General features: G+C 41.7%; 2 protein-coding genes across 2 annotated transcripts in view; one reads left to right on the top strand and one right to left on the bottom strand.

Moving 5' to 3' along the window:
- The window catches only part of uchl5 (ubiquitin carboxyl-terminal hydrolase L5), a 1,000,928-nt gene that overhangs the window by 29,996 nt on the left and 953,811 nt on the right, over positions 1 to 17,121 (top strand). The gene's annotated exons all lie outside the window — the stretch shown is intronic.
- si:ch211-117l17.6 (regulator of G-protein signaling 21) lies at positions 1,508 to 4,883 on the bottom strand. Its single transcript, XM_035789934.1, is given in 6 exon segments — positions 1,508 to 1,698; positions 2,111 to 2,147; positions 2,150 to 2,261; positions 2,367 to 2,408; positions 2,517 to 2,612; positions 4,807 to 4,883. Coding segments are annotated over 6 exon segments (555 nt in total).

Below are 17,121 nucleotides of genomic sequence, written 5' to 3'. Positions count from 1 at the left end.
TGACAGGGCTAATATTTTTCCAACTTCATGACACTGTTAATGGGCTAGCTCTGGCTAATTAGCTGAGACAGTTGACATGTGAGCACAACAGCCTTACAGGTAGGCAGGTAGCAGGCTGTGGAAAATGTTTTTGTGTGAGTCTCCCTGCCCACTGACAATTACTCAGTGTCATAGGACAAGTCAATGATAACCTTCCTGACAACATTTACATCCTGATTTATCTAATGTACATTGAAACTGACATGATTCATCCATGCTATATTAGTATTAACATAGTTAAACAAATAACAGTTACTCATATTTCCTATTGTTGACAGATACATTTATTTATCCGTTATTTTACCAGGTCAGTTAACACATTCTCATTTGCATCAATGACCTGGGGAATAGTTACAGGGGAGAGGAGCGGGATGAATGAGACAATTGTAAACTGGGGATTATTAGGGGACCATGATGGTTTGAAAATTTACCCAGGACACCAGGGTAACACCCCTACTCTTACAATAAGTGGGATCTTTAATGACCTCAAAGATTCAGGACACCTGTTTAACATCCCGTCAGAAAGACAGCACCCTAGACAGGGCAGTGTCCCCAATCACTGCCCTGGGGTATTGGGATATTGTTTTAGACCAGAGGAAAGAGTGCCTCCTACTGGCCCTCCAACACCACTTCCAGCAGCACCTGGTCTTCCATCCAGGAACTGACCAGGACCAACCCTGCTTAGCTTCAGAAGCAAGCCAGCAGTGGTATGCAGGGTGGTATGCTGCTGGCATACATACATATAATGTCCAATTAGCATGGAATGAAGAGACAGATTTGTTCCTTTTCCACAACAAAGGACACTTTAAATAGAAGTGCAGACTTATGTTCTGCATTTTTGCAACCATATGCAAGTTATTTCTGTAACTATTCATAACTTAAGTCTTTCCATTTAGACATTCTGTACCGTCGTTCCAATCTATATAAATTCCCTAGAATTTTGACTTTTGGTGCAAACGTCACTTTTGACTCGTCAGTCAGTCTACAGCAGGGGTGTCATACTCTTTCCATGGAGGGCCTAGTGTATGCAGGTGTTTAGTTTTTCCTTTCAATTAAGACCTAGGCAACCAGGTGAGGGGAGTTTTTAATAATTAGTGACCCTTATTCATCGATCAAGTACAAGGGAGGAGCGAAAAACACGCATTTCCTCAGCCCTCCGTGGAATGAGTTTGACACATGTGGTCTAGAGGTTTGAATGAATGTACTGTTTAGTACTCTGAATCATTGTCACCACTCATCCCCACACACCACTCATCCCCACACACCACTCATCACCACACACCACTCATCACCACACACCACTCATCACCACACACCACTCATCACCACACACCACTCATCTCTAATCCTTCTCCATACTTTATATTAATTGAATCTTCATCCACAACTCATAAATCATTTCCTGTGGTCATTCTCCTTGTTTGACTTTGTGAATCTTGACTCCGAAACCCTTGATCCCTGACCTCTATCAGAGGGTCCTGGCTTTGCGTCTGAACCCTAGGTAGGCATCTGACCTGAGGAACCTGGGGCATGAGTCCTTCTCCATCAGTCTGTACACATTTCCCACCGCCTCATCAAAGCAGCACAGACCAGGAGACCTCATGGATGTTTTGATCTTCTCACGGATGTGGTGGTCAACGTTAATTTGTAGGGGCGAGACGCAAACAATGACAATGAACATTTTATGAAAGGCCTGAGCTGAACGATATGGTAATCTTTCCACCCTAAGCTTGCCAATTCATTCATTCATTGCATGAGCTTGCTCAAATCATATATTTTCCCATCTGCTTGCTATCTGTATTTTGAAAGAGTAATTGTCCCACGTCAGAAAGTTACAATGGTTGTCAACTGATTCTGATGAGAGGCTGTTATCTTTGCCCGTCATCTTGCTATCTCTATTACGAAATAGCCTTTTCCCACATCAGCAAAGTACATGGTATTATCTAGTCACACTTTAGGAATTATAGCTACATTTGTGGGTATGCTACTTTAGCTTGTAATATGTTAGCATTTGGATAGCTGCTACTACCAAGGTGACAGCTGAAGCATAGCCTGACCTCTCACTAGGCCTGGGGATGGAGGAACTCCTGGTAGATCTCTTTTGCTTTTTCCAGGAAAGGTCGGCTGGTGGGGTGTTCTCTCTGTAGTCACGGCATGCTAGCCAGAACTCAATATTCTCCTCACGGAATTCAGACTGCAGGAAGGATCTGAAGGCTGCAAAGAACCCTATGGGATTAGCATGCTAAAGTCAGAAGGTGGTCTTATGAGACTGTACTATTGAAGATAATGAATGTACTCTGGGCCAACGTAGTTAAAACAGTTGTCCTTACTTTTTGTCCTTCAACTCTTTATCAAGACTTGGTTGAATTCTTTTACTGTCCTCTTGACGACACGTTTTTGCATTAGATGGGTTTTGTAAATCAATATCACTATTTGACATATTGTTGTGAAATAGTCTCTAATGTTGCTGTACTTACTTGATTTTTGTAGAAAAGGAGTCATCATTTATCTTCTGTATCAGAATACACTGAATGTCTTTTTTCTATATTTTTCGGCTTAAAAGGATATCGATCCTGTGGAAATTGAGGAAGTAGTGTACATTAAGATCTGATCTTGATATATTACCAACAGCTTTTCTTTATTTCTGTATTGGTGTAAATATACACCACTTACTGCATTTCATTTTATTATATTATATTTGTCCTCATGTGTTTGTATATATTGAATGCTTAAAAGGCCCCTTTCCTAGATATATACAGTACCAGTGAAAAGTTTGGGACACACCTTCTCATACAAGGGTTTTTATTTATTATTTCTATTTTCTACGTTGTAGAATAGTAGTGACGACATCAAAACTATGAAATAACACATGGAATCATGTAGTAACTGAAAAAGTGTCGAACAAATGTGAGATTCTTCAACGTAGCCACCCTTTGACTTGATGACAGCTTTGCACACATTCTCTCAACCATGAGGTTGAGTCACCTGGAATGCAGTCAACCATGAGTCACCTGGAAGGCATTTGAATTAACAGGTGTACCCTGTTAAAAGTTCATTTGTGGGATTTCTTTCCTTCCTAATGTGTTTGAGCCAATCGGTTGTGTTGTGACAAGATAGGGGTGGTATACAGAAGATAGCCCTATATGGTATAAGTTTATTCAAATAAGCAAATAGAAACGACAGTCCATCATTACTTTAAGACATGAAAGTCAGTCAATGCGGAAAAATTCAAAAACTGAACGTTTCTTCAAGCGCAGTCGCAAAAACCATCAAGCGCTATGATGAAACTAGCTCTCATGAGGACCGCCACAGGAAAGAAAGATGCAGAGTTACCTCTGCTGTAGAGGATAAGTTCATTAGATTTAACTGCACCTCAGATTGCTGCTCAAATAAATACACCACAGAGTTCAAGTAACAGTCACATCACAACATCAACTGTTCAGAGGAGACTGCATGAATCAGGCCTTCATGGTCAATTTGCTGCAAAGAACACACTACTAAAGGACACCAATAAGAAGAAGAGACTTGCTTGGACCAAGAAACACGAGCAATGGACTTTAGACCGGTAGAAATCTGTCCTTCGGTCTGATGATTCCAAATATGAGATTTTTGGTTCCAACCGCCATGTCTGTGTGAGATTCAGAGTAGCTGAACGGATGATCTCCCGTGTGTGGTTCCCACCATGAAGCATGGAGGAGGAGGTGTGATGGTGAGGGGGTGCATTGCTGGTGACACTGTCTGTGACTTATTTAGAACTCAAGGCACACTTAACCTGTATGGCTAACACAGCATTCTGCAGTGATACTCCATCCCATCTGGTTTGCGCTTGGTGGGACTATAATTTGTTTTTCAACAGGACAATGACCCAAACCACACCTCCAGGCTGTGTAAGGATTATTTGACCAAGAAGTAGAGTGATGGAGTGCTGCATCAGATGACCTGGCCTCCACAATCACCCAACATCAACCGAATTGAGATGATTTGGGATTAGTTGGACTGCAGAGTGAAGGAATAGCAGCCAACAAGTACTCCGTTTTTGTGGGAACTCCTTCAAGACTGTTGGGAAAGCATTCCTCATGAAGCTGGTTGAGAGAATGCCAAGAGTGTGCAAAGCTGTCATCAAGGCAAAAGGTGGCTACTTTGAATAATCTAAAATATATCATATATTTTTATTTGTTTATGAACACTTTTTTGGTAACTACATGATTCCATAGGTGTTATTTCAAAGTTTTGATGTCTTCACTATGTAGAAAATAAAGAAAAACTCTTGAATGAGTAGACGTGTCCAAACATGATTTTTTTTACCCTTTTTTCGTGGGATCCAATTGGTAGTTACAGTCTTGTCTCATCGCTGCATCTTCCTTATGGACCCAGGAGAGGCAGAGGTCGAGAGCCGTGCGTCCTCCAAAACACAACCCAACTAAGTCACAATGCTTCTTGACACAATGCCCACTTAACCCAAATGCCAGCCATCTGTTGGAGGAAATACCATGCACCTGGCAACCGTGCCAGCATGCACTGCGCCCGGCCTGCCACAGGAGTCACTAGTGCACGATAGGACAAGGAGATCCCTGCCGGCCAAACCTTCCCTTAACCCAGACGATGCTGGGCCAATTGTGCACCACCCCAGTTGCGGCCAGCTGTGACAGAGCCTGGACTCGAACCAAGAATCTCTAGTGGTACAGCTAACACTGCAGTGCCTTAAACCACTGCACCACTCGTGGGGCCTGTGTCCAAACTTTTGACTGGTACTGTACATTAGCTTACCTTCTCGTCTGTGTCATATTTTGCAGCAGATCCTTAAATTCATTGATCCGTATCTTTGAAAATAATAGTTTTGGCATCTTCACGTAAATGACAGTGTTTCCTCCTAGGAGATAGCTGTACACTGTATGGGCATCTCAGGAGTCTCAGGAGAGGTTTGTTCTGGTGACATTGGGGACTCGCTGTTGCAGGCCGCCCCTAGAAACTCTACCTCGGGTATAAACACACAGCTTACCATAACTCTACATTCCTGTACAATTCTAATTCCACATTTCTTCACATTTTCCCCACTTTCTTCCACCGTTTTTTCCATTCATCAATATAATGGAACTTTTGAGAGATATTTCCTACAGTGTTTGTGTATTATAGTATAAATACTACATATATTACTAAATCACACTCTATGAAGACACATCTTCCATGATTCAATGCTATAATAATTCCCTCTGAAGACATTGCATGCCAGTGAATGGAAATGACCATATTTTAAAACAGGAAGATGTTAAAGGAGCAGTGTCTGTCTGCCCACCTTAATATGATCGTCAGGGTTTACTCACATCTATACTCCTCCACATACAACTTCCTGAGAACATCTGTCATTTACTGTGAATGGTAACTTTGGTAACATAAGAGGGGGAATAATATGTAATAGAAAAAGGGGCCATGGCCATTGGCAATCTGAATGGGTAACCATCATACTGTCCTATCAAGGTGTGTCTGTAAAACTGGGAGTGGTCCGATATTCTCATCTATTGCAACAAGGCTTGTGACTCAGATTATGTTGATCTTCTTATTGCTGCTTTATTTTGTCTTAGGTTACCCTAGCCATAGATAAGAATAGAAAGACTCACTGAAATTGTAGGCATATGGAATTTCATAACATGCAAATCATTTTTTTGAAGCTTCCCCCTGAGTTCCCCCTAGAGTGTTGTGGTGTGTTTGTGGACTCCTGTGGAGAGATCGGCTGGTCACATCTACCTATAGTTAGTGTGAGTATTTTGAACTTTCCTAGCTACAAACCCTGGCACTAAGGTGGTGTGTGATGTGGAGGGGTAAAAGCAGAAGGACAGCCCACCTACTGAGAATCTCCTCATGTGTATCTCATTTGACATGCTTGACTAATGGCTGGGTCCCAAAGGTGCTCACAATGAACACAGATAAACCCTGACATCAGAGGATGAAAATTCATGTTGTTCTTGCTAGTGGAAATGGAAAAACTAAAATCCAGGTAGAAATAATGAATATACTCACATAGATGTGACCTTTTGTGGTGATTTGATTTGTGTTTCTTGTGTTATGTGTTTTGCACCAATAATGTGGTTATATGTGGATTTATAATTCCATACATATTTTAGGGATTCATTGTGAACTAACTAAGTTTTCCATTAGATACATACATGCAGATACTATGAAAAACTAAATAGAGGCGTGTCTTGGTGAATCAGATTTGGACAAGGATGAACAGATGAGTCATGCCCTGGGTACAGTCTGTACTGTAGCGTACGTGTATGCCTGTGTGTGTGTGTGCACATGTGCGTGTGCAGCATTCTCTCACTCTACTTCCACTCACATAAACACCCATGACCAGCCCCATATCATATCACTACCCGTGTGTTGACATTGTATCAGTAACAGAGTAAAGGTGTGAGAGAAAACACAACAATGGTATCTAATGGGGAAAACACTTTGGTAACACAATGTTGTCATGGAAGTCCTGCCTGTCACCCTCAGTGAAGATTACATTATGAATCTGAGATGTATGACTGGTCCTTAACAGAAGTCATCTACAACGACACCCTTTGAGCTCTGTGTGTGTTTTGTTTAGTTTATTTTGAAGTTTGTGTAGCAGGATGGAAAAGATCACTATGGGTGATCCAGACACTCATCCAATGTTTATTGATGTGATTACCTGGAATAGAAGTAATTGTGTTTTCCTGTTTGTTTTTCCATAATTTTTCTATTTCCAATCTTTTCATCCATTCCATTCAGGTGTATCTAATTTAAGGGTGGTAAAGAGGGACACCAACACATGCAACATGTGTGAGCAAGACACTGTGAGCAAGACAAAGTAGCTGATCATGGACTACAGGAAAAGGCGGGCCGAACAGGCCCCTATATTACATCGACGGGGCTGTAGTGGAGCGGGTCGAGAGTTTCAAGTTCCTTGGTGTCCACATCACCAACGAACTATCATGGTCCAAACACACCAAAACAGTGGTGAAGAGGGCCCAACAACATATTTTTCCCCCTCAGGAGGTTCTCCGCATGGTATGGCAACTGCTCGGCCTCCAACCGCAAGGCACTACAGAGGGTAGTGCGTACGGCCCAGTACATCACTGGGGCCACGTTTCCTGCCATCCAGGACCTCTATTCTAGGCGGTGTTAGAAGAAAGACCAAACATTTTTCAAAGACTCCGATCACCCAAGTCATAGACTGTTCTCTCTGCTACCGCACAGCAAGCGGTACTGGAGCGCCAAGTCTAGGACCAAAAGGCTCCTTAACAGCTTCTACCCCAAAGCCCGTACGACTGCTGAACAATTGATCAAATGCTGCACCCCCCTTTTGTTTTTACACTGCTTCTTCTCGCTGTTCATTATATACACTAACCGGTACCCCCGCACATTGACTCGGTACCGATACCCCCTGTATATAACCTCGTTATTGTTATTTTATTATGTTACTTTTAATTAGATTTTACTTTTGTTTATTTGGTAAATATTTTTTTTTACTCTTTCTTGAACTGCGTGTTGGTCAGGGCTTCTAAAAACCCATTTCACGTTAAGGTCTACACTTGTAGATTTGAACATGTAGGCTACAAATAATCAAATGTCTGTATACACGGCCCTCCAGGAGAGAACACTGTATTGTCATTTCTTTTGTATTATTTCATCACAGGGTGTGTAACTACCAGTCAGCCATGATGTTGCATCATAGGATGCGGACGTTGGGACATGTCGACTTGCAGTCCACAGTCAACATGATTGACAGAGAACTATATTGATACTGTAAATGGATGCATTTATTTTATTTTTGTATTTTATTTTTACAATACAAAACCAAACATACACATACAAATGACAAAATATAGACCCACACAAAGATCCAAAACATCACCCCTGGTCAGACACACCTGCTCACACCCCCATCTCCAGCGCCAGCATCACTCTCGGCCACATGGCTTCAAACTGCACCATTTTGTTTCTCTCTGTCGCCCACACACTTTCAACATTTAGATAATAAATCAATTGACATTTCCACTGTGTTAACTATGGAGGATTGGTTGATTTCCCGTTTTGAAGTACTGTATATGTTTTTTTAGAAATGGTTAACGAGAAAAGTATCATCCAACCCATCCGGTATCTCTCTGCACCCTCATATGCCATGTCTTGAAATATACAAACAGACAGATGAAAAGTACATTTACATTGTAAATGGCTCAATTCTTAGAATGTGTATTTTTACTCTCGCACTTGGACACATTATAGCAGGCAATTACTTCAGTCAAATTTCATTTGATTTTTTTGACAATCGAAGTCAACATTTATTCATAAACCCTGACAAAGGGATTTTAGATTGTGACATCTGATGTGACATTCCTAAATGTTTAGTGGAACTATACTGTGCTATTGTATCTTCCAGCAGAGAAAGTTACCCTTAGAGCAGCTTTTCCTCTCTCTCTCTCTCTCTCTCTCTCTCTCTCTCTCTCTCTCTCTCTCTCTCTCTCTCTCTCTCTCTCTCTCTCTCTCTCTCTCTCAAGTGGAGCCTCAGGCTGTGACACCTATTATGAGGTCTTTAGACTACTGGCTAATTAAATTATAATGAGTAGCTAAGAGACAGCAGATGAAACAGTCAATTCATTAATTGCCTGGCCTGTGAATAGAGTAGGACTCTATTAGCTCTGTTAGTCTGTCTGGGTCTATCTGGGAGAGGGACGGCCACACCACTGTCCATTATGTACATTGAACCCATACAGTTGTATTTGTGGTAGAGCATGAAGTTTTGTAGAGACAATTTGTTATGTTTTGTAATTTTGTTATTGTGTCAGCAGACAGTTGGTAAGGTTATTGGTTTGTCATTGTCTTGTCTGCTTCCTTGTAAGATGGTGTGGTACCAAGAAAGAGGTTCTAGATGTGCTTGGTAAATATCATTTTGTTTTACAAAGAATGCACTCAAATCAACTTGTACCTAATAATCTCTGACATGACTAGAAACATAAACTTTCTCACATTCGCAATAACCATGAGTGAACTAACGCCTCAGGATGTCAATGTAACCTTTTATTTCCACCGATTACAGTGTTTTGGCAATCCCTATTGTGAAAGTGCTACTGATTTTAACTCAATTTAGCAACATAGCGTCAATTGTGAAATTCTGTACTTCAATATTAAACATTTTGAGAAAGGAGACTCAGTCTTGCCTCAGTTCTCAGTTTTGTTTTTTTCTTACTGTCAATAATATCTGACCTGCTAGCAGGAGTTAGCATCTCACTAACATCTCATCAAATAAATAATCTTTACAATAATAACCTGGTAACAACACAGCCATTTACATAGTGTAAGAACAGGAAGGCAGATTACTACAGTGTTACAACATGAAGGTACAGTAGACAATGTAAAGAGGCATATTATCGGATAACTATTGTATATTGAGGAAAAACTGCAAATATATGAGGACAATCTCATCAAAGGAGTGCCAATGTTATTGTCAAACTATGCAAAGGAATTTTCAAATGCCCGTGTGCTGCTGAAACTTTATTGACACATAAAACAAGTGGACGTGCACACACTTACTATTCTGCTGCCGCTTTTGACGTACACACCCACGATAGGTGAGGCTATCATAGTTTTGTGATGCAGGACTCAATGTGGGTCCCAATAGTCTAAAGGGGCTTCCTGTTCTCCTCCTTTCCTTTACCTGCAATCGGAAAACCAGTGGAGAGGTAAAAGCACGACAGCGAGCTGGCACCCATTATAGGGTTATAGAGTGTTGGGATGAGGGACACCATTTTCCACAGCTCTAAGTGTTGGGATGAGGGACACAGCTCTGAGGACAGGGTGGGTGTCTGTGTCTGCAAAACCCTCACGGACTTCCTCTGAACTGAGGTGGAAGTGAAACGGCTTGGCATCCGAGGAAACACAGGAGATTCAGGAGAAGTCAGACTGACAGTGTTATATTTTGTGGTTTCTGAAATCCCCCCATAGAAAAAACAGCTCAGTCATTATGATTCAAATTCTCATGTCTGTCGGGCCTTGGTCAGCATAATCTATAGTGTGGTTGCAAGGACTAGAGACTTGGTTCACTTAGAGTTTATGCAATGAGTTTATGCAATGGCATTATTCAGAAACTATAGCATTGGGCCCTGTTAAATGTATAGGTTGAGATAAATCATATATTTTTAAAAACTAAGCTGGTCCATGGTTCATTTGCTCATGAATTTGAATTTCTCTTTGAAACTTTGACTCATAATTAATCATTTGTTCAGAAAAAAGTTAATGCTTCTGTTACATGGTGCAATTGAAATGGCATCTTTGCTGCCATCTAGTGGATATTAATAAGAAACCGAGCTGTCCATTCAGTGGTAGAGTAATGCTGAGAAGGGAGCGAATATGTTCAAATAATTTCATTTGAAAAATTTGAATCTAACTCTCCTCAAGTATTGACTTTACAAACATACCTGCAAACCCTTCATCATATATACTGAACTGTTAACCTTTACTGTCAAAGCAGCATCTGGGGTGAGGGAATCAGAGGTGGGGAGTGTGTGTGCGTCTGTGTTTGTTCAGAATGGGGTGTTCAGAAGGAACTAGGGATAAGGTATGTTCCCAGATAAAGTAAGAAACCCATTTCTAAACCTTTAATGCTTGGTATTAGAGTGCAGAAAGCCCTACTGCAGGAGGTAAGCTGTGAATGGACTTCAGCCTTTCCCAGTCAGGACCAGGGACAATTTGTGGGACTCAGAAGAGTCTCAGACACCTTATCTCCTTCCCTCCGTGAGTTCTTCCGCTGCTACTTTACCAGACCCAAAGTCCCAGGGAGTTATCTCTTCTACTCTGCAGCCCAGAGAAGGCCAATCAGTTGGGGCCTCACGGCCTCTATCCCCTCCCTGTCTTTCTCCCAAATCAGCACCCAGCCATCACAGGGGTCTATCAGAATAGGTATGGGATTAAATTAAACAGAATCTATAGAGCATATTTGTTGGTACTGTCCATCGATGGCTCGCTTTTGGAGTCAGGTCCAGGAATAGTACGTACTATCTCATAATATTTCAGATGGACCTGCAAACTGTATTCTTAGGGGATCTGAAAAACCCTGATGGTCAATGGGAAATATCATTATAGTCTTGGGTAAATTATTTATTTTTAGGCAATATCAGTGGAACGTTACAAATAGGGAGTTCAGGACCTTCGTAAGATATCATAGTAAAATGGGGGAGTGCTGTTGGATAATTTAAGACCCTCTAAGAAGAGGTAGGGTTTCAGATATTTTCAGACACACACACACACACACACACACACACACACACACACACACACACACACACACACACACACACACACACACACACACACACACACACACACACACACACACACACACACACACACACACACACACACACACACACACCAAGAGATGATTGAGAGGCTTTCAGAACTATCCTTCTTCCCAATGTCCCTGGCCCTCTGCCAACTCAGAGGGACATGTGATCAGCATGGCATGAAGTCTCTACCATGTTGTGAGATTTCACAGTGTTTTTGTCTGTCCCTGCCTGCTCTAACTTGTTTATGTAAAGGAATAAAGACAAAATAGTGTTTCTCTATGTAATGTCACCTTCAACTACCGAATGAAAACTTCACTTTACACTTGGAACTTGAAGTCATGTTTCTTTGTTTTCAAATATATTATGCTGTGTTATTGTCTTTTCTTCAGGCCCAAACAATGCCATGTCCTATAATTGACAGAGATATTGTTTAAGTTGCTTTGATCCAATCTTTGTATTGGCTCAGGCAGATTTGTATTATCATCCCAGCCCTGAAAGGGAGATAGACAGAGGAACAGATTATTTTAATACAATAGTATGTTTTGTAGAGACCTAAATCCCTGCTGTATCCCTGGGCTGGTGTGGTATTATGTAGATGTTGGTCACTGGTCTAATCTCTTTTATAACCCTACTGTCTTATTAATGTTCTGTCTTCAAGTTTCATATTCCAAATGGCAGACGGCGTCTTGGTTAGAGAACGTTTCTCTTTTCTGTAGTTAGACAGAAACACATGCACATACCACAAACAGACACACACACAAGCACGCACGCACATACAAGAACATTAACAACCTCAGTCACCCGAGCCACGGACTGTTCACTTGGTCACCGTCTGACAGAAAGAGACAGCACATCTGCATCAGAGCTAAGACTGAGAGCTTCTATTGGACCATCAGACTGTTGAAGAGCCATCACTAGCCATCTACCAGGTGATGCACACACACACACACACACACACACACACACACACACACACACACACACACACACACACACACACACACACACACACACACACACACACACACACACACACACACACACACACACACACACACACAAAAATCCAAACACACACACTCACTCACTCACACACAAACTCTCACACTTTCACACAGCCAACGCTGCTCTTCCATGGTATAGACAATAAACCACTGGACCCTACTGAATTCTCAACATACAGCTGTAGCTCATTCTACTATTTCATCTACTGTACATTGTATTATAGTTACACTGTTTATACACACTGCATATTTATTTACAGTACCAGTCAAAGTCACACCTACTCATTCCAGGGTTTTTCTTTATTTTGCATTTTTTGTTTAACACTTGTATGATTCCATATGTGTTATTTCATTATTCTACAATGTTGAAAATAGTCAAATAAAGAAAAAACCTTGAATGAGTAGGTGTGTCCAAACTTTTGACTGGTACTGAATATACTGGATTCTTGACATAGTTCACTCTAATAAATCTACTGCTGTACATCTCGTTCCTAGCGGATCTTGTGTAAATTACCCCATTGTAAATACATTAAATTGCATTTGGATTACTGTTACAGTGCTATTTGGATTGTTAATTAGACTCGTTCCTAATTTTCTTTATTTCTTAATATATATAAATATATATTTATTTTATTTATTATTTGTGTACTTGTTTGGCATTTTACTGCATTGTTAGGAGATAGTGGGTGCAGCAAAATGCTTATGTTACTAGAACATCTGCTAAACACACGCACGCACATGCACGCAGGCACACAAACACATACACACATACACACACACACACACAAGCGCACACACACACACACACACACACACACACACACACACACACACACACACACACACACACACACACACACACACACACACACACACACACACACACACACACACACACACACACACACACACACACACACACACACACTTAGAGCTTTAGTAATATATGGGTTGCAATTGCAGAACCACCTGTGTTTTGGCAGAAACATCAGCATTACATTCTCCCAATGTGATCACTCTGACCTCCTCCCTATAGGCTGCCTCATCGTTATCGGTGATCAGGCCTACCACTGTTGTGTCATCAGCAAACTTAATGAGGGTGTTGGAGTCATGCATGGCCGTGCAGTCATGAGTGAACAGGGAGTACAGGAGGGGACTGAGCACGCACCCCTGGTGGTCTGCTTGAAACATGTTGGTATTACAGACTCAGACAGGAAGAGGTTGAAAATGTCAGTGAAGACACTTGCCAGTTGCTCAACGCATGCTCGGAGTGCACGTCCTGGTAATCCATCTGGCCCTGTGACCTTGTGAATGTTGACCTGTTTAAAGGTCTTACTCACATCGGCTGTGGAGAGCGTGATCACACAGTCGTCCGGAACAGCTGATGCTCTCATGCATGTTTCAGTGTTACTTGCCTCAAAGCGAGCATAGAAGTTATTTAGCTCGTCTGGTAGGCTCATATCACTGGGCAGCTCTCGGCTGTGCTTCCCTTTGTAACCTGTAATAGTTTGCAGGCCCTGCCACATCCGACGAGCGTCGAGCCGGTGTAGTACGATTCGATCTTAGTCCTGTATTGACACTTTGCCTGTTTGATGGTTCGTCATAGGGCAGAGCAGGATTTCTTCCTTGAAATCTGCAGCTCTATCCTTTAGATCAGTGCGACCGTTGCTGGTAATCCATGGCTTATGGTTGGAGTATGTACATACAGTCACTGTGAGGACGACGTCCTCGATGCACTTATTGATAAAGCCAGTGACGGATGTGGTGTACTCCGCAATGCCATCGGAAGATTCCCGAAACAAATTCTAGTCTGTGCTAGCAAAATCGTCCTGTAGTTTAGCATCTGCTTCATCTGACCACTTTTTTATAGACCAAGCCACTGGTGCTTCCTGCTTTAATTTTTGCTTGTTTGCATTAATCAGGAGGATATAATTATGGTCAGATTTGCCAAATGGAGGGCGAGGGAGAGCTTTGTACATGTCTCTGTGTGTGGAGTAAATATGGTCGAGAATTTTTTTCCCCTCTGGTTGCACATTTGACATGCTGATAGACATTAGGTAAAATTGATTTAAGTTTCCCTGCATTCAAGTCCCCTGCCAATAGGAGCGCCGTCTCTAAATGATCGTTTTCCTGTTTGCTTATGGTGGTATACAGCTCTCTGAGTGTGGTTTTAGTGCCAGCATCATTCTGTGGTGGTCTGTAGGTAGATAGTGTGGTCTTCAGCTTATCATGAGATACTCTGCCTCAGGTGAGCAAAACCGCGAGACTTCCTTAGATATTGTGCACCAGCTGTTGTTTACATCAATGCATAGGCCCCCGCCCTGTGTCTTACCAGAGGCTGCTGTTCTGTCCTGTCGATAGAGTGTATAACTCACCAGCTGTATGTTCTTAATGTCGTCATTCATCCGCGTGAAACATAAGATATTACAATTTTTAATGTTCCATTTGTAGGATAAACGTGTTTTCAGTTCATCCCATTTATTTTCCAACGATTGAACGTTAGCTAGCAGAACAGAAGGTCAGGGCGGATTAGCCACTTGTCACTTAATCCTCACAAGGCACCCTGATCTCTTTCAATGAAATCTCAGTCTCCTTCTCCTTCTCCGTGATCTGGTCATCCGGGATCTGGGCATGGTCGGGTGTCTGTATTATATTCCTCCAGTCCGACTCATTGAAGAAGAACTATTCTTCCAGTTTGAGGTGAGCAATCCAGTTCTGATGTCCAGAAGCTCATTTTGGTCATAAGAGACGGTAGCAGCAACATTATGTACATTTTTTAAAACTGAAAACGTGAAAAAACAAACAAAATAGCATGGTTGGTTAAGAGCCGATAAGAGGGATACCATCACAGTCTCACCTCAACCAAATATTTTCTGTAGTTGCGGATCAGACCTACACAGCGGTCAGGAGGTATTTTGGACCATTCCTTTTTACACATCTGTTTCAGTTCAGCAATATTCTTGGGATTTCTGGTGTGAACCATTCTCGAGGTCATGCCACAGCATCTCAATTGGGTTGAGGTCAGAACTCTGAATGGGCCACCCCAGAAGCCGTATTGTCTTCTGTTGAAGCCATTCTGTTGTTGATGTAGTTCTTTTTGGGTCGTTGTCCTTCAATTGGCGGACAGACAGCCTAACATTCTCCTGCAAAATGTCTTGATAAACTTGGGAATTCATTTTTTTTGTCTGTGATAGCAAGCTGTCCAGAAAATGAGGCAGCAAATTAGCCCCAAACCATAATGGTCCCTCCACCATACTTTACAGTTGGGATGAGGGTTTGATGTTGGTGTGTTGTGCCTTTTTTCTACACAGATAGTATGTTGCGTGTTCCTTCCAAGCAACCCAACTGTAGTTTCATCTGTCCACTGAAGATTTAGCCAGTAGTGCTATGGAACATCCAAGTACTCTTTTGCAAACTTCAGACATGCAGCAATGTTTGCTTTTGGACAGTAGTAGCTTCTTCCGTGGTGTCCTCTCATGAACACCATTCGTATTTAGTGTTTTACATCAACATGTTAGCATGCTCCAGAGATTTCTATAAATCTTTAGCTGACACTCTAGGATTCTTCTTAACCTCATTGAGCATTCTGCGCTATTTTCTTGCATTCATCTTTGCAGGACTGCCACTCCGAGGGAGAGTAGAAACAGTGCTGAACTTTCTCCATTTATAGATACATTTGTCTTACTGTGGACTGATGAACATCAAGGTTTTTAGAGATACTTTTATAACCCTTTCCAGCTTTATGCAAGTCAACAATTCTTAATCTTAATCTTCTGAAATATCTATTGTTCGAGGGATGGTTCACATCAGGCAATGCTTCATGTGAATAGCAAACTCACATTTTGTGAGTGTTTTTTATATTGGAGGGCAACTCTAACAATCTCGTCTCATTGATTGGACACTAGGTTAGCTGACACTTGACTCCAACTAGCTTTTGGAGAAGTCATTAGCCTTGAGGTTCACATACTTTTTCCAACCTACACTGTGATTGTTTAAATTATGTATTCAATATAGACAATAAAAATAAAAATGTGTGTGTTGTTAGTTTAACACTGTGTTTGTCGGCTGTTGTGACGTTTTTTGAACAATTCACATACTTTTTCATGCATCTGTATACATTTGGCCGGAAACATAACTAAAGTGCCTATGTGTGTGTGGATGTGTGGGACTCAATGAGGGAAGCAATGATCATGCTATGCATGATATCCATGATATCCTAGAGCAGGATGGTATGCGTTACATTTAATTGTGTCTATGTTTACAAGTGGAAGATGCCAGGTGTATATCCTTGTGGGGGTCTGTATGTGGAGGGAAGATGGTGTCTGGTGTGTTGAAGTGGAGGCAGGCGGTTGATCCTTCTAGAGTACATGGCCTCCTGCTGGGAGATATAAAAGGTGTGATGGGTCCATACTCAGAAAGATGTTGCATAAAGCTTACTTAAATTTTTTAAAAGGTATTATTATTTTCGCTGCATCAAGGATAGCGTACACAGACATTGCTGGGGAGAAACTATACATACCTGGACTGGTGTTACACATAACACAGGGAGGTCAATTTAACTGTAAACAACATGAAATCCCACTGCACAATGTGTGAAAACACAACACACAAGAGAGAGGCAGAGATAGGAGCTAGAGAGAGGTCTCAAAGATGGCCCATTGGCCTGGTTGCCTAGGGAACAGAGCGTTTGGGGTTTCTCTGGGTCTGAGAGATAAAGAAGAACAACATGAGGGTACGACTGAGAGAACGAGACTATGACCTCAGCTGATGCT

Source organism: Oncorhynchus keta, chromosome 1 (assembly GCF_023373465.1).
Source record: "Oncorhynchus keta strain PuntledgeMale-10-30-2019 chromosome 1, Oket_V2, whole genome shotgun sequence".
NCBI lineage: Eukaryota > Metazoa > Chordata > Actinopteri > Salmoniformes > Salmonidae > Oncorhynchus > Oncorhynchus keta.
The sequence above is the reverse complement of the archived record's forward strand: the minus strand, read 5'-3'. Positions and strand labels throughout refer to the sequence as shown.